Source organism: Topomyia yanbarensis, chromosome 3, assembly GCF_030247195.1.
Source record: "Topomyia yanbarensis strain Yona2022 chromosome 3, ASM3024719v1, whole genome shotgun sequence".
Lineage (NCBI taxonomy): Eukaryota > Metazoa > Arthropoda > Insecta > Diptera > Culicidae > Topomyia > Topomyia yanbarensis.
The window spans coordinates 329,679,727-329,699,013 of NC_080672.1; the positions used below are offsets into that span (position 1 = coordinate 329,679,727).

General features: G+C 38.0%; 1 protein-coding gene across 3 annotated transcripts in view; it reads left to right on the plus strand.

Moving 5' to 3' along the window:
* The window catches only part of LOC131693099 (nuclear factor NF-kappa-B p110 subunit), a 63,726-nt gene that overhangs the window by 36,223 nt on the left and 8,216 nt on the right, over nt 1-19,287 (plus strand). For all 3 annotated transcript variants that reach the window (XM_058980644.1, XM_058980645.1, XM_058980643.1), the window contains exons 2-5: nt 7,241-7,543; nt 7,608-8,204; nt 8,268-8,372; nt 18,699-19,238. In XM_058980644.1, coding sequence (XP_058836627.1) covers nt 7,241-7,543; nt 7,608-8,204; nt 8,268-8,372; nt 18,699-19,238 — 1,545 coding nt within the window. The remainder of the gene's footprint in view (nt 1-7,240; nt 7,544-7,607; nt 8,205-8,267; nt 8,373-18,698; nt 19,239-19,287) is intronic.

The following is a 19,287-nucleotide window of genomic DNA, read 5'->3' on the forward strand; positions in this document are numbered from 1 at the left end:
CTAGCATTTAAAAAAAACTCTCAGTTTGAATCGACCTTTTCGCATTGCTTACACCCTACGACGGCTGTCAAACTTGCGAATATCTTTTACGGGCTCGGGTTATTCCGTTTCCTGTTATGATGAATCATACTAACGCTCGTTTCTGTTTTATTGGCCAAATCACGTATCGACATTGAGCTTCTCTCTCTAATTAACGATACCTCTTTCCGGTCCAGTTTTGTTAGTGTTTTGGAAGATCTGGATTTTCTGCCTCTTCCTGGTAGTTCATCCAAAGAAAAATGTGGCTCAAACTTGATTATGATAGATTATAATGGAATGACCATATCTGGAGAGTTAAAACCACCTGTTACCTCTCGCTTGAAGCTGCCTCCCCCGGTTTGGGGCCGTTCATAAACCACGTAGACTCGTAGGGGGGACGGGGGATCTAGCAAAAGTCTACGTTTGTCTACGAGGGGGGAGGGGGGGTCTTTGAAAAAGTCTACGTAGACTCTTATTTTTTTTTGTTTTAGTGTTTCGGATTCTCCTCGTCAGTAACTAGCACCATCTGGGTGTCCAGTTAGACTATGTATCTGAACTAGTACCCAAATTAGCACTAGTTAGACACTAAATTCCAAAAAGTCACACGTCTTGCGTGAACACTAAACCACTGGCTTATACCGAGTGATGTCTCGATAGTAAGCACAGAGGTTCTGTTTGCCGACGAGGAATATGAACAGTGGTTTAGTGTTCACGCAAGACGTGTGACTTTTTGGAATTTAGTGTCTAACTAGTGCTAATTTGGGTACTAGTTCAGATACATAGTCTAACTGGACACCCAGATGGTGCTAGTTACTGACGAGGAGAATCCGAAACACTAAAACAAAAAAACCATACTTCATGTAAGGCATGTGCCCTCATGCACAAAGAAATTGGTCTTGTCCAAAATTTTTCCCACTTGGGAATTTTGCATCTTATTTTTTGTTATTCTCGTATTACTAATTATAAATGGGATTTAAAGAGAGTTGTATTTAAAATATCGGTCTATTCAGCTAGGTGTATTTATGCAGATACTTCAAAGCTAGTACACTATTGAGGTAACTACTCGTTAAGCGACCACTCAACCCAGAACCCACGATTTTGTTTGGGCAACCTCACACGTTATTGTTTCTTGCGTTTATTTTGATATAGTTTTGATCTAGGAATAATACAAACTGACAGTTCTAAAGACGTTTGCCCAAAATTCCTCTCGACGGAAGATTTTGACTGAGACACCACTAGTTAGCAGAGATGCATGGACCATTAAATGCATGAACCATAAAAAGTTAAAAAATGGTCAAAGTTAAGCAATAAAAGCACCATTGTAACAACAAAACACCCGATTTTTATCAATAAGTGGATTATTTTTTTTATTTGTTGATTTCGGTGGTTAAAGCAGTAGTGTAGTTAAATTTCTACAACAAAGTGTTGACTCGAGTTAATCAGGTTCTCTTGCAATCATTTACATTGATTTCAAAATCTTTAAACACCCGTTAAATTTTATGTCTTGACCCTACGCAACTCCGTGCAAACCGGTTCTACTATATTTATCTTCGAAAATATTCGGAGTTGAGCTTTGATACTTTGCGATGGCTATTAATTATATAAGAAAAATAAATATTTTTGGAAAGATTTAAATAGCTTCGTTCCCTTAATCAAATAAGATAATTAAGATTATCGTATCTTAGAAATATTGAAATTTGTTCACGAAAAGTGAAATTTGTGAGCATAGTTAGTGTATTATTTTAGTCTAGATAATAGTACACATCGACAGTATTATTTTGTAATTGTTTCCTTTAATTTAACAATTTTGAATGCACCAGTAGGGCTCAAAAAGTGTGTAGCAATTCTGCATTGTGGCTGTAGGTCGCACTTCGGCTAAAACTTGAACTAGTTACAGCAATATATCTTTTTACATATACTAGAGTAACTAACCTTGAAAAGAAGCATTCCGCTACACAAACGTTGGAAAGCACCTTGATTTGGTATTAATTGATTTGATCAGTCATAGACAAAAAACCAGTGTGAAAAACCTTTCTCTAATATTTAAAAAGTTTGAAATAAATCTGAACGCTAATTTTTAATTGAACATTATAATGTGCTTCTTGCTAATTCTACATTTCCCGCGAATAAATAAAATAAAAGTCTACGTAGACTTTTGGTGTGGGGGGGGGGGGGGGGGGTGGTAAAAGTATACTAAGGTCTACTAGGGAGGAGGGGGGTTAAAAATTCTCAAATTTCGGTCTATGTGGTTTATGAACGGTCCCTTTTCGGCTTTCATAAAAAATGCTAGGGGTCTGGTAGGAAGAGCTCTCCTAGGATGTGTTGTGAAAATTCGCACCCTTTTCGACACCGTGCGCTTTCCGACATTTATATGATAAGGGCCTATAAGCCAACTGTCAAAATTCGCTTTGAGTGGAATTTTTGGACAAACCGTTATTATAGCTACTATGTTCATAGTTAGGTGGACAGAAAAACCGGGAAACTGGCAGCTCTTATTTTAGGAAGAAAACGTCGGGATCCCATGCAAAAGATCAGCTCTAGCTTAATAGTTTCATTGTTACTGTCGTGAGTAAGAACTTTACATGTACGTATAGCGAAAAGAATTCGAAGATATGATGTGGTTTTATACTTGCGCGAATACCTCTCGGTACTACATAAAAGTATTCCTTATTTTCGTTTCTCTTTTCTCGATTACACAAGAAAAGAGTAAAATAAATATCACCATAATCACAATACCTTTTCCATATACACGCAAAGAGAAAATGTAATATGACATCATGTTCGATTGGCTCCGGCATTTGACATGTTCTATTGGCTGCGCTCAGTGCCTTCGCCTAACTATGAATATAGTAACTATAACCGTTGCCCATGAATCACAGATATTGGTAGCAGACAAATAAAAATGTCTCTTTCATTAACTACTGAGTAACGATTTGCCTGGAATTTTCGTTGAAGGAAGGAATTTGGACAATTGAATTTTTTTGCCGTAATCAAATGTTTGTCGTACCTTCTTCGAATTTACACACACGCTGTTCTTGCTACATCACAATCAGCAAAGGTTTCAAGCTGTATTTCAAGAAATCAGCAATGCTCATTTAAGATGAAATATTTTGAGATCGTCTGTAAAGGACCGACGAAGAGTCTTCAGCACTAGGTACATGTCGCTGAAGTAAAGCAGAAACATCAACGTTCACAAGTAGCTTCCTGGTGCTATTCATGAAAAAAAATGTTGTTCCTGACAACCATGTTTACATTAAGCTCGATCTGCGAGCTAGGATTGAAACAACTATAAAAACTACTGTTGATTTTAAATTTATTTATTTTAGCGATTGTTATAGTGTGGCTCACGGTATCAAAACCGGCACACAGTCCGGTGAAAATAATATCAATTTGCTGTGATTTTTTATATTCCCTGTTATGTAGGATGTTTGTCACGGTAGGATAGTCGCCATCGAATGTCTGGACGTAAAGCCATGTTGATAGCGACTTAGGTACTGCTTGCAGTGATCCTGACGAGCTTCTATAGAGACAAGCTCGAATAACTTTGAGACAGCATTCAGTGACGTTATTTCTAGATAGCTATCGATGTGTTTATCTTTCTTTTTGTGGGTGGGCTGGAAACAGGTTTGCAGATTTCCAGGAAGATGAAAAAATGCCACAATCAAAAAATGTGTTTTTTAACTGTCATCCATTATCCAAAACTGCCAACTTTTAACTACCAATTTAACATCTAAAACGTAAGCATGGCACATTTCAAAAACAGCGACAGTCGCCGGATATCTGCCGGCTATCAGAATTTCTTCCAAGCGAGCTACAGTTCGAGTGCATTAGGCCAAAGATATCAATAAGGAGAAAGATACCCATCATCGATATGCTTCATACATTCCATTGAAGACTTCAATTTATCATCCACTAGTGCCATCTGTTGAGTCCAACTAGAGAGTTATTCCTCTATGAGTTTAGTAACTTTGAACGCGTATGCCAGTATTTGTCTAACAATTGCTGTGTAGATTACGTGATTGTTCTTGGATTTGAGACCCTATGATTTGTCGAAAGCTCGTTCACATTGACCAAAGGGGATGTAAACTTTTTTGATTCTGAAATCGATTTGAGTAGACCAAATGACCAAAATTAATCTAGTTACGTGAAGTCCATTTGTTACGTGAAAAGCACCATTGAAGAGTTATCTAGATTAACTGATCCAAGCTGAAGACACCATTGCTCAATAACGCATAAAGCTTTGTTAATGCAAATACCGGTAATCATTATATGATTACCATTGTCGACACCATATGTTGGAAAATCAAGCTTAAATTTTCTTAACAAATCAGAGGACAACCGGAGACATTCCGTTTCCTTACCTCTATTTGTCTTAACGATGTGCACAGATTTCGGTTGCTAAGCATTGCATGCATCCTGTTCGTAATATATAAACGTACTCCATGACCCCGCACTGCTTTTAAAATGACTTCGAAGAACACGTTGTCAAAAGCACCTTCAACGTCAAGAAAAACTACTAAACTTGATCCCTTCTGCGAAAGTTGTTTGTAAATGTTGTAGAAAACATTATGTAATAGAGTAGTAATAGATTTCCCCCGTTAATATGCATGTTGCATTGCTTGCAGCGGGTGCTCGCCAAGCTAACATTCCAAATGTAGTGATCGATTAAACGTTCCTCTGATTTGAGAAGGAAAGAGGCCAGACTCATCGGTTCAATGTCCCTTACCTTCACATAAGTAATGCGTCCATCTTTGGGAACAATTTTACAATTATTTCCACCACATTAATGGAATGTATCCAGACTATAAGTAAGAACTTTTTATATACTTGAAGTGCTTATAACCTCGTTTAAGTAGAACTAGCCTGATTACATCTCGTAACAAAACTTTCAAGCGCCTATTTGATCGATTCGGTTGTCATAATTCTACTAGCAAATGGTTAAGAATCATAATTACCTGAAAAGAACTCAGGGGCAGTCGCCGGTGATGGTTCCATATAGCCTGAGAAGTGTGTGTCAATTGAGTACTTCATTTTATCAGACGATTATCGGTTCTAATCGAATTGACTTGAAAGTCTTTCGATTTCGAAAGTCACTTATTTCATTTCTAAAGAAGCTCTTCTACATAACTTTTTGAGTTAATCAAGTTCGGCATTTCACCAAGGGATTCCTTTAGAAGCAAGAATAGCTCGAACCGGACAAGCCTTTTGGAATGCTACTACCATGAGTGAGTTTGTTTTATTCATGACCTCATCCAAGTAATTTGGAGATTCAATCGTTGGAAAATACCCATGAAACTTAATCGACAAGCTCTTTTTGTAGAGTTCCTAGTTCGCATATTTGGAATTACGGTATGTGCCGATATCTAGCGAGACGTTGAAATGATCAAAGATGGTTTACTTATTATCAGCTTTTGGCGGTTCGAGCTTGTTGGGTACGAGCTAGTTTGCCAACTCATGCGTAATACCGTTAGAGCAGAGTTAGCAGAATAGAGTACATCTAATAACTCTTCCCTGCCAGATCGCGTGGTGGTGTGTGCTGGTAGTTTCCTACATTTACAATATGTATAAAAAAGTTAGTTTTGAAAATGCTTGTCCATCGAGTATTGTTGACGCAGCTTGCTGCTGCGTGTTGTGATCCTCTCCCTTGGCGGCGAAACATTAGCTGCGTTGTCTGCCGTTCGTTCAGGTCCATGTCGTCGTCATTCATGTTGCTCACGGTCGGATGTTTTTATTTGTTTTTATGCTTACGGGTCGCTGCTGTTGGTTTAAAGGCATTTGGTGTGATCGTTGTGACTTCGCTGATCGTAACAGCAGTTGGTTTAGTGGTACTGAGCCCGATCATTGTTGAGTTAGTGTTCTGTTCTCTGATTAAATGTAACACCTTGCATTGAAGGGTCAGATATGAGGAGATAGGCTTTGTCAGACGCATTCCACCACACAAACTCCTTTGCGGAGACCTGGGAAGAAGTCCCTCCAAGTATCTTCCTTAACGGTTTCCACTTCATCGTATTTTGACATAAGTTGTTTGATAGTGGCGGAATTAGAAGGCGGTGCCAAGTCATGTAGCTTTACTTCGATAGTGTCATTGTCTATGTATGTTGGGATGCTGTATAAAATATCATTACATTCTACAATGTGTTTCAATTTTGTTCTGCGTAGCACATGATTCTGCTTGGTTAATGTTTTGAAAATAATCACTACCGCATGACGTAGATGGTGGAATTGCACAGCGTTAACTTCTACTATGTTGACCTTCATGTTCACCTTCGACAATTGCTCCACTGCAAGAAGATGGTTAACCAAACTTACTTACTTACAAATTGATATCTGAGCTGTTTCAAATTCTGTGGTGGGCATTTGCATCTTTGTCGATTATGAAGGAAACCCATTTTGACCATGAGTATGATACAACCTCATTGAAATCATCAGAAGGCGATGATTCTTCATGTGGCAAATATGCAGAACTATAAACGTATTTCCTGTTTATGTTATCTACAGATATATTATCTGCGACTACAAAAATATTTCGAGTGACGGAGGTTGGATGTAAGACATGCATCAATAATACTATTCGCAAGTACCTATGCACGAGGCATTTCACGTGGATTTGTCATACCATTTTTGTTGAAAGCTACACATATAGGGTTAAATTATTATTTTTACCAAACCTGGTATTAGAAACTTTGCATTATTCATTATAACATCATTAATTGGTTTAATAAATACTGTTTTGTCAATATTTTTCTCGGTAAAGTGAAAAGAGTAGAAATACTACGAGCAACATTCGAAAAGTTTATTTAGAAACAGTTTATATTTATTAGAGTGCCTTGTTTGTAATGACTCACCCCTAAGGTTAAACGGTTAAAGCAACTACAAAAACAAAATTTTAAACAACTAAATGGTCTAAATCGGTATTTCTAAATCGTCTATCGCATGACATTGCCGTTGCCGGAATTCCCACAATGTGCAACCGTCTCCACTGGTTGGGACACATAGCAAATTATATCATACGGGTCATACGCATCGTTTGCAATGTTTCCATTCAGGATGGAAAAAACCTCCCGATATTTTACAGAAACCGTTCAGTATTTCCTATGGCGAACAGTATATGAATCACACTTCGTGCCTTTCTCCCATAAGAACTGAGAACCAGCTTCTTGGTCACGCGTTTGCGGTTTGACGTCAATCTGATCTGATTTTTATTTCGTCTTCAATCGTGCAGAACAACAGCAGCATCAACAACAACAGCAGCAACAGCAGCAGCGGCTGTCGTCCTCGCCGACCTATTCGGTGCTGTCGATGGAGTCCTCGACGTCGTCTCCGAGTGCCAGTGAGACCAACAAGTACTACTCGAGCCATTCTCCGTCCAGCACCAGTAATATGTCCCCCCAGTCGACGATCAGCGATACAAGTTCTTTTAATATGCAAAATCTTAACATTTCCGCCAGTTACCACTACTATACCCCCCAGACAGTGGGAGACGATGGTCAGCTGCAGACATTCAACTACACAGCGCACGGAAATGGTAGGTTACTTCTTGTTTGAAGTTGTGAAGGTCAAGTGTAACGTCATATAATTTATCATTGCAGCAACCGACCAGTCGCGCATTGAACTCTCCGTACCTCATCTGGTAATACTGGAGCAACCGGTAGATAAATTTCGATTTCGGTATCAGTCCGAGATGCATGGCACGCATGGTTCTCTGATGGGAGTCCACACCGAGAAGAGTAAGAAGACATTCCCATCGGTGGAACTGTGCGGGTTTCAGGGGGAGGCGAAAATTCGTTGCTCCTTGTATCAGGTGGATCCGTCCAAACGGGCGGCTCATTCTCATCATCTGGTGATCAAAAGTGGTGAAATCGATTTGAACGATCCGCATGATATTGATGTGAATGCTGAAACAGGTTATGTTGCTATGTTTCAAGGGATGGGAATCATCCATACGGCGAAAAAGAACATCGCCGAAGAGTTGTGCAAGAAGATAAAAAAACAGCGAGTTGTCGAAATGAATCGGGAACTTACGCTCCGGGAGGAGCATCAGCTGCAGAAAGAGGCGACAGAAATGGCGAAAACGATGAACCTGAATCAGGTGTGCCTATGCTTTCAGGCCTTCCAAGTGGATCCAACGTCTGGGCAGTGGACGCAGCTCTGCGAGCCAGTGTATTCCAATGCAATTAACAATATGAGTAAGTCAATTTGCTAGTTGCGCAGTGTTAATAAATTGAGTGTTTTATTGTTCTTTTTTGTAGAGAGTGCGCTGACCGGTGAACTGAAAATTTGTCGGTTAAGTTCTACCGTTGGAAGTGTGGATGGTGGGGAGGAGGTCTTCATGTTTGTGGAAAAAGTTTGCAAAAGTGAGTATATTTTTTTAATTTATAATTTTACTTTAGAAAAAGAAACGATAAAGATTCAAGTCTGAAGACATGTATTTAGTATTTTTACCCATACAATAAGTACTGCAGATCGCTATTTTTTGAAATCTCTCATAAACATAAGCGATATGTGATCAGCTTTGGAAATTGCTTGTGTTTGACCTTGGATTGAATTGAGTTGAATTGAAATAAGTCTAATCTGGAATTTAAATTTAAAATCTTCGGGTGCGTGATTTTTGCAGATCTCGAGATTCCTCAAGTGATCCGCTATTCCTGCTCAACCGGTTATTTACGAGCGTTGTCAGTACTTGATGATTATACCAACGATTTTAATGCATGAGTGCAGCAATTATTCTCATTAATTTATAGCCGCGAAACTTGAAAAAGTGTGGTTTTCATATTTTATCAGAAAATACTGAAATTTGTTTTTCTTCATTGCGTTGGCGATTTTTTCTTGCTGCAATTATGATGAATTCGATGAAGCAGTTCTTTATGAGTCATCATCCTCTTTTTTGCAAATTAGATCGGATTCTCCCACTTTGTTATACCTGATTCATACATGAGTTAGTCTGGCGTAACTAATTTTATGATTTGTAACCTAAAGAAATCATAAGTTTGAAGCAGCTTATAAACTGACAAATGAATGACTTAGTAATAATTCACTAAGATGTGTCTTCACTCTTTTTAATTAAACAGAGAAATATCATACCTGCACCCACAATATATAATTTGATACTTTTACTATCCGCTATCTGTTTGCAAACTGTTGTAGATAGGATAAGGCAACCTTATATTCGTTTTTGTCCCATGGGTTTCGAACATATTGCTGTTCTACAGATTACAAGCAAAAAAATATATGTTTAAAAAAATAAACGGCCGAGCTATTACCACTTCAATAATCTGAACTCAATTTTATCAAAAATGCACAATTATTCTGACGGTCTTTCTTTGGACTGGTCTATTTCAGCGGTAAATTTTAACAAAATAAATCCAACTGTGTAACGTCTAAAGTGGTTTTTTCTATTTTTCTTTGTAATTGCCTAATACTTGTCGATTGGGTGGAAACGTGGGCAGTTGAGTGGATTGATATCCTTAATATCGATAAGATGCACACCAGAGTTTTTCGCCTTCTGCCATTTTCCAGCACAACATTTTTTAAGCACCATCTATGGTCCCAAAAGGCTGCAAATTTTGGCACATTATTGCTCTTCGGCTTTATACATTGCGTTTAAATTTGTATGGAAATTAGTATAAGCATGAGCATGGGCATAATGACCGTACAATTCGTAGTTGCTACTCCGTGATTGGCCAGAACAAGCCAAATAGCACAGAAAATCGATATCATGATAAAGGCCTGGGAATAGCCATCCACTCTCTATGCGCGCGTTTCGAGAGTTCCATGCTTTAAAATATAACGACACCGGCCACGTCCTTACAGTCATCGGGGAAGGGAAGGAATGTTAGTTTAACAAACGTTGTTATGGAGACCGTACCCAACTAAACACGACGCTTCAAATGATGTAAAGTTAGCAGTCTTAAACGAGTCGTTCATGGAATGCAATAAAATGCTTCAAGCAACTGATGTAAGAGCTATCAAAGAAAGCATGTACTTTAGATTTGTAACGGTGTTATAAAGTTTTTGTTTGCTAAAAACATTACTAGATGCTGAAATAATGCTTCTTTCGTTTTGACAGATTGATGTTGTATAGCACAATATTGTAAAAAATAATGTAAAAATGTAAAAAAGAAAAAAATGAAAATGGAAGAATGCGAAAATGAACGTTTTCCAAAAGTTTCTTTTTAATCGTCGAAGTACAGGAACGCGCTAAGATTTCTATTCCTTTAGATTCCTTTAATTTTTTTTGCGGGATCCGAACCGTGGTCATTTGACATTAGCTTCATACGAGATAGACCGTTTGCACTCTTTAAAGAGGATATGAACACTTCAACAATATTTTGAAAAAAAAGTGCCCACTTGTTGTCTTGCAACCGGATACATTCCATTAGCGTGGCGGGAAATATTTGTAAAATTCATTCCCAAGAGGTGGTTGGGTAACTTATAAGGAGGCAAAGAGCTTTAGACCGATCAGTCTGACCTCTTTCCTTTTCAAATCAGTGGAACGTTTAACCGACCACTACATTCGGGATGCTTGACAACCGACATCTCGTCGCTGTTGTGCTATCTTATGACAAACGCCATTTTGGGGTAAACTGAGTTAGATATGCCACATTACTAGTCTAAAAAATCTCTACAAGGCGGTGTTTTCAGAATTTTGACTTTCTGCTTCGTTACTGAGATACAGCGAGAAACGTGCCGAGAAATTGTTAATTTTTTGCTTCAAATAACTGTGTCTGGGGATTGGCTCAAGTTATCTTGATGTATAAAATGTTTTTATGTGTAAAACTATCTAAGCAACACAAAGACATAATCATTTTCAAAACAAAAATACACGAATTGTGAGAAAAAATGCAGCTTAAGTTTTAAACTGGAAATATAGCCTATTTGGCAACACTGTAACCAAAAATAACTATTTTTCTAGATTCCCTGACTCATTTCCTTCAAAAAGCATCTCACCGATTATTTATAGACCCAATAAAACCAAATATATGAATAAAAAAATTTTTTTTGTGGGAGATGAACCACTGCGACCAGTCTATAGATCTATTGTAGTATGCCCCTTCCTTAATCTAAGTGGTCGGTATTAAGTCAGACCGGACTAAGCCGAAAAACACCAAAAAATGAGATAATGATAGCAGTGGATAAAGAATTTCTTCAGCTACATTAGACTCTTGCCAGATTTGAAATATGTAACAATAAACAAGAATTACGACAAACATTAATTTCCATTTATAACGTAAAGGATGCTGCGATTCAAACTTTAAACTCGTTTTTCTCGAAATCAATATTTTGTTACTTAGTCCGGTCTGACTTAACACCGACCAAGTGTACTATCTACTATGACATATCACTATTGATGAGTGATTCTCGTTATTGAGATACACACTCTTCCCAGTTAGGCACCCCACTTCGTATGAAGTTGATTACCTGCTTGGGATTTGTAGTCCAAATATCAAAAGGCTCCAATGTTCCTTTACCGAGGACTCTTAGTCTGCGTTGTATCAATGCACTGCATTCGCAGAGCAGATGCTCTGATGTTTCAATTTCAAATCCGCAGACGCGGCATGTATCGTTTGTAAGGTTACCATTTTTTTTAAGATGATATTTACTCGGACCGTGTCCGGTAAGCAGTCATGTCATGATGCTTAGCTCTTCTTTGTTTAGTCTAAGCAACACCAGGCCTTTTTTTCTCGTTGGGTGAGATAAATTTCTTTGATTGTCGTAGTCCAGGTGTGGTACTCCAATTGTTCTATATAGCTGTGATTTCCCACTTTTTCAATTCCATTTTGAGGGCACTCGCTGAGACTCCACAGAATGGTTTTGGGCCGATAAAATTAGTAGAACACCCTATTATTGCTAGCTCATCGGCTTTTTCATTCCCTGCAACTCCACAATGCCCTGGAACCCAGCATAAATTAGCATGATTTTTCACTGCCAATTGTCGGAGTGCAAGAATATACTCCCATACTAGTTTTGAGCGACATATAGGAGCCCTTAATGCTTTGAGCGCAGCCTGACTGTCTGAGAAAATGCAGATATTTGCATACCAGTATTTTCTCTTCAGACATACGTAAGTGTATTCTAGAATGGCTTATACTTCTGCTTGAAACACTGTCGGCCAGTATCCCATGGAGATACTAGCGTTTATTCCTGGTCCTGTAATACCAGATCCTGTCAAATGGTTCATTTTTGACCCATCTGTGAATAAAATTACTCCTGGGCGGAGACTAGGGTCACTTTGTTCCCAGATTAACCGTTCAGGCTCCATAATTTTGTATGTAGTTTCAAAGTTCGGCATCGCATGCAACCAGTCTTCATTTGCAATGACGAGGTTATTTATATGAAAATCTTTCAGAACCGCAAGATGTCCTGTTAAATTTCCAGATAATAATTGCTTATGACGACTTATTTTCAATGCGCTTTTTCCGTCTTTAAGTTGTATCACCTGATGTCGCGGAAGGAGATGCAACATTGCATCTAATGCTTTTGATGGAGTACTTCGCATGGTACCGGTTATCGCTCCACAAGCTAGTTTTTGAAGTTTACCTAGCTTTTTTGAGTTGATGTCTCTTTTGTTTTAGGCCACCAAACTAGCGAGGCATATGTTATTCTTGGTTTGACTATTGTAGAGTTGGTCTGAGACCCCATTTTTTACCAATTGTTCTACTGCACACCCAAAGAGCACTAGTTGCCTTGCTTATAACCTGCTCAATGTGCGCATTCCAGTTTAGTTTTTTTTTATCGAGTATCAATATTGTACCTCAGAGGACATTTCAATTACTGTTTCGTTGAGCAAAAGTGTTGATATGGAATATTTCCTTTTTCGATTAAACGGGACTATGATTGTTTTGGAGTGATTTATGTTCAGGCCCTCCTTTTTACACCACTTCGAAGTGATGTTCAGTGCAGATTGCATTCTATTTGAGATAACATAATCACATTTTCCCCTCACGAGGATTACAACATCATCTGCAAATTCAATCACTTCGTATCCCATTTCAGTTAATGATTTCAATAGCTCCGTCTACAACTAATGACCACAATAAGGGTGATAGAACTCCGCCTTGAGGACATCCCTTATTTGTTTTTTTAATAGTCAGTGACGTGTTTCCAAGCGTGCTATTTATTTCACGGTTTGTAAGCATTAAGTTGGTCCAATTTATTGTGTAAATGTCAAACCCATGTTTTCTCATAGCATTCCGCATTGAACTATGAGATGCATTCCCGAAAGCTCCTTCTATGTCTAAAAAAGCAGCAAGTGAGATTTCTTTTGTTTCAATAGAATTCTCTAGTTTTCCAACCAACATGTGTAATGCATCTATTGCTGATTTGTTGCTTTGATATGGGAATTGAAATTCGCTCAGTGGAGAATCTTTCAAGTACTCTGCTTTAATGTGTAAGTCAATCATTTTCTCTATTATTTTCAGGAGTATGGAGGTTAGGCTGATTGGCCTAAAAGATTTTGGAAGTGATTTTTTTTATTCATTTCGTTTATTTGATAGGCACAAATGCGTTAGCTTGGCGGTGCCAAATTCTTTTGTTTTTACATTTTGGATATTTCAAAACTAGGAGGTTACAATGTTGAAATTTTTTTTTAATAAAAGAGAAAAATTTTACAGCTATCTTAAGATTAGAAATAAGATTCTATATACAAGAGAATTTTGGAAGTGATCTATCGCGCTTCCCTGATTTTGGTATAAATATTACCCTTGTTTGTCTCCAGCTTGCAGGTATATAGTTTAGTATTAGACTTGCCCTAAACTTTTTCGTCAGGTATGCAATGATGTGCTGTTTACTTTTCTGTAGCATTATTGACAGTATTCCGTCCATCTCCGGCGATTTGAATGGTTCAAAGAATTCGAAAGCTATTCCACCTTTGCGTCTGTAAATATAGCAGTGACTATTTCGAGAGCTTCGGTACTAGCTTCTTATGAGTCAGGCTCTGCTTCAATTGGATTCTGTGTTTGTATATTATTTATTGGGGAACGGAATAAGGAAAATGTTTCTCCATTGTGATTCTAAGTGTTTCTTGGGAATCAATGGTGAAAGTTCCGTCGTCCTTCTTCACACTACCTAGTCTTGCAACGACGGGAGTTTGTTCAACACATCAACCTCCAACTCTTTCTTCGCGATTTCCTAATTTCTAGGTTATATGCCGAAAGAGACTTTTTATACTCATCCCACTGTTCAGTCCGTTTAGCCCGGATGAACTGTTTCCTAGAAACTTTCCTGAGCTTTTCTAGGGTTTTGTTCCACCATGGTGCGTCCTTATTGGATGTACGCGTTTTAGCTGGACAGCTTCTATTATAAGCATCCATCAGTTTAAATGTTACAATATTTGTGGAGATCTCCAATTCTTCTTCGGTTCGGTTCGGTTTCTGATTCAAAACATGCTTTTGCGCTAAACAGTTAATAGCAGAATGAAACCCATTTTTTTGGGATTTTGGGATGAATAAAAGTTAATAGTCGATGATTTTTTTCTATGGAAAATCTTCCATGCACGATTATGACACGCCATACTAATTTTGTCATCAATACACACCTCAAGAGAGCTTGTAACGTATGCGGAATAAAATTTGAACAAAATTCAAAAGGCAATTTTTTTTGTAGAAAACCCTTTATTAAATGTTCTCTCTATATGAAAACATTTGTCAGCTTTTTAACTTAATGTAGAAAAAAATTTGAGCTCATTCGAGAAGCTTTACGACAGTTTGCAGGAACTTTTTGCAAAGGAGTCGAAAAAATTGACGTTGGCATATTTTTAATTTCTTTCTTAATTTTGATTATCATTTTTGTTAGTTTTGTGTCGAAAATTATGAGCATTTACTCTCTGCTTCATATTATCCTCGAAAAACCTCATTTGGACGCAGTTGTGGTACATTTGGAGGGATATCAGCTTTTTGTACAAAATATATACCACAATCTTCCAATGCGCCAAAACTTTTTTTTGGCATAATAGCTAAGTGCCAGATTGGGCGTTCGCTGCCATTTTGTTCACATGGTATCTCCTAGTGGATCGAAATTAACACTGGATATTTGAAATAAGTGTGCCTAGAGTATGACGTTTAGTATGGTGCTTTGCGCAGGGTTGCATTTTTGTTTTAATGCTGGAAGCGTTGTCCAAATTTCATTCCGCATGCGTTATGGCCCTCGGTGCGGTACATTCAGTGGATCTTCACATAGATATTTTTTATAAATATAAAAGTAAATTAACCCTTTCCCAGTGCATGATGCGTTTGGCATCACCGGACATGACATGCGAGGGATTCCATGAGAAAGTAGCCGACCGTAAAATGTGACCATCGCCGATTCGGACAAATCTTTGCAATTGGGTTCGGATCATGAATCTCCATGATTTATTCTGGCAATTAGATCAATTTGGTACAAGAATAACTTGCCAATGGAACCTTTGTTAGTTCAACGAAAAGGCATACGACTCTACGATATATAGAGAAAGGTGCAAACATTTGTCATTTTTGAGAGCATTAGTATTTTTCGGTTGGCTCCCGGGTCGAGAAATACAGTAACATACACAAACGAAACAAGAATAAATTTTAGAATTGTATTTGTGGGGACATAGCATATCATAGCGTAAGTGGTAAATCGATTGTCTTGTACGCAGCTCACCTGGGTTCGATTTCCAACCCTGCACATAGGTTTTTTTTTCCAAAAGACTAATTCGGAAACAGGCGAATGACCCTAAAGTTAAAACCTGTACACTGATAAACATTCACACTAGAAAAGCATATGCAATTAAACATCATTTTCATGTGTACTTGCATATTGAAAAGCAAATCAAACGATTTTTCTTCGAATTTCATATGAAAATCTATTAAATCGCAGATCATGTGGTGTTTCAATTTATATTCATACAACTTTCACATGAATAAGACATATTTTATCATTGAATGTTGGTTGCCATTGGGTTGAGTCGCATATGCTATATAGCATGAACTTTCCACATAACATTCATGTGAAAAACATGTAGTGCATATTCATATGTAAAACAATTGACTTCACCGATTCTTCTGCCTCTTACATCTATAGGTAAAACTAATCGATATTAACGTGTAATTCATTTGGAATTTTAGTCGATGGTATTTGTTATGACGTTTATATGATTTTCACATGATGTTCGCAAGAATTACACATGTAAATCATATTGTCCACACAGTGATAGAATATATTCGTAAATCGCTAGGAATTAGTTTCGTACAGACAATTTTCATAAAATATACGAATTGTTCGTACATATGATGACTCGTTCGAAGTTCTATTGAAACACTTATTTTTTATTATGAGTTTTTCGTGAGAACCACGAAACGACTTTCGCTGGCGTAGGGTGATGTGCTTATTATGGCAGTAGAGCCTATTGTGACCCTATTTCGTACCCCTTGGTTTCGAGCCAAGCAAATGAGATAATGACAATATCGATTTGGCAAAAACAGGTGTGCAAAAATAAGTTCAAGTTATATTCTTTATTTGTTGTTCACATATGTATTTAGAACTATCCTCTAAATCTTACTTTTAATTAAAACAAAATCACCTTATTGAAATATAAATATTGAACCGAATCAGGACGCAACGGCGCTTAACAAAATAAACACTTACGAGTCAGCATTTACCGCCTCACATCTTGTTATTCCGGCACAAATATATTATACATGGCATTGATACATACCTTTATTTTAACTGGAGAACCTTTTTACGATTATTTCACTTTAAAAGCACTCGTCAAACACTAGGATAGGCCTAGTGTTATAATAGTATAATATTAAATGAAAACGCCATGTTTTGTCCGATGCACTACCACAATCTAAACAAACTTTTTGCATCCATCATACAAAAAAGAATCACCAGTGCGGCCAATTCAAAACATGAACTTGAAAATATATTGTAATTCAATTTCAGGTATAAGTAATTATTTATTCAAGTTATGTTGATTGCAGATATTTTATTTTCATCTGTACATACAATTCGGATCGAAAGAAAGCAATGTGTGATTTGAAACTTGTCATTCCAGTTGTTATTTTCGCATGGTTATTTACTGCGTGCACAATTCTGGGCGCTCTTCTACTAACAGCTGATGAGTTTCTCTCATGTGCGTGATGTTTACGTTTGTTTTGATCGCCTGAAAAAAGCAGAATGATTCGTTTTCCAAATCACGCGTTGGCGTCCATGATCTGGATACCTAGTTAGAATCGAAGCAAATGGAATATGAGGCATTGCGTTTCAACTAGATTGTTTTTCGATGAGGTGGAAATTGGCACACCCATGAGGCGATAATTGGATCGTTGAGGTGGGAATAGATGCACAGAATAGAACATTTCTTTTCATTTATGCTGAAAATTGAGACAATCCTGCTAAATAAGCATTTTATAGATGCTTAAGAAACAATACACTGATACTTTATTCTGAGAAAGGTTGTACGTAATATGGCTTCTTTAAAAGTTGTTAAAAAATACTGCGACCCTCTCCCTAATGGTGCTAAAATAGGCTCATCACCCTATGGAATTTGCGTTTCGATTTTGTCTCAACAGAATCCAACACTAACTTAGTGACAGGACTAAGCTACCGCCGGGTTGACGCTACCCGGTCCAAAAATCCGGACGAACACGATGAGGCGATTTAAACAGTTTGACGTTTGACTCAACTCGCCTGTGTTAATTGCCCCTAGGAAAAAAAAATGCAATTTGCGAATGCGATTTAAAGGCAATTTCAACACTTAGTCAAATTTTCTGGCGGCTGAAATGGACTCGGTTGTTTTTTGTGTTTTTCAAACATGGCGGTTCATGTTTGGCTTAAGCTTAAAATTGTTTTTTAAACAATTGACGTGTTCTCGCTTGTATTTTGTTTGTCTAGTGCACTTTATTTAGCCAACGATTGTGGGAAATTGGGGAATCGTGTGTAAGTCTAGTGGAACAAGATCGCTGACCTAAAGTGTTAATGAAAGTCAGATTGTGGTAAGTTTTGTTGTGCAATACCAGTTTCACCATTGATTCTTCCTGTAGTTTGGTGGTGATTACCTAGTGTACTGATATTTTTATGTGAGTAGATAATAAATCCGAAAATAAGTATTATTTGTGATTTTCATATTAGGCAATTAAGGGCGATTAAATGGCGCGTTCCCTGGGCGATTTCAGGGCGGATAGAGCGGCTAAAAATGATGGCGGCAAATCGCCCAAATGTTGTATTTGAAATAGCCCTCTAATTGCCAGCAATTCGCTGGCACATTGAAGGGCAATTAGCACATTCGAGTTGGCAAATAGCCCCCCGTTAGCCAGCAACTTGCCCTTTTTGACTGGGTAGCTCCAAAAACGGAGACCCAATTTGTGTTCCTGAGCAAACTTTTAGTCAAGCGTGATGTCCCGCAAGAAAAGGAGCTCATTTTAGCCGATGAGAACCAATGATATCGAAACAATTGGTTTGGCTTAACAAGCCAAAGATATATTTCTATAATATTTTCGTATTCTTCGTGATATATTCAAACATTGATTTGTTGATATTTGTTCATTGACATTGGTGAAACGTGGTTTATTTTTAAAAATGAGAATTAATAGTATAAGAACGCTCTCTATTTGTTGTATGCAAAACCGTTTTGCTATTTAATACACACTTTGTTTTACTCATCTTGTAGTTTATTTGATCTATCCCAATTCAAATCCTTATCTCTTCCATTCACATTACAGACAACATTAAAATTCGATTCTACGAAACGGACGAGTACGACCAGGAAGTATGGCAAGGCTGGGGTTCATTCTCGGAAGCGGACGTACATCATCAGTATGCAATCGCCTTCAAAACGCCCGCCTATCACAACAAAGACATCACCGAACCGGTGGAAGTGTTCATGCAACTATTCCGACCCCGGGACAAGTGCCAGAGCGAAGGCGTCCCATTCAAATTCAAACCCCGCCCAGGAATGATGGCACTGACGAATCAATCACGCAAACGGCCGCGAGTCCACTCCGGAAATATATCCAATGAAATTCCGACCGTTGTTCCGAACGAGGTCAGTCCCGGTCCCAGTCGGTTACCACCGCTGCATCAACCGTTCCCGATGGTGCAGGCCCAGGGACACATCCCGGAGGCGGGTACCATTAGTAAGGAGTTCAACAAGTCCGGCATAATTCAGGAGATTTTGGAAAGTCATATCCCCACCACGATCGCGGGTGACATCTCCTTCAGTTCTAATGATTTCAAAGATTTCGTGCATTGTAACTCGGAAGGTAATTGGTGTGAATTTGCAACAGGCTTTCTGGAAGGTTAATTAATAGT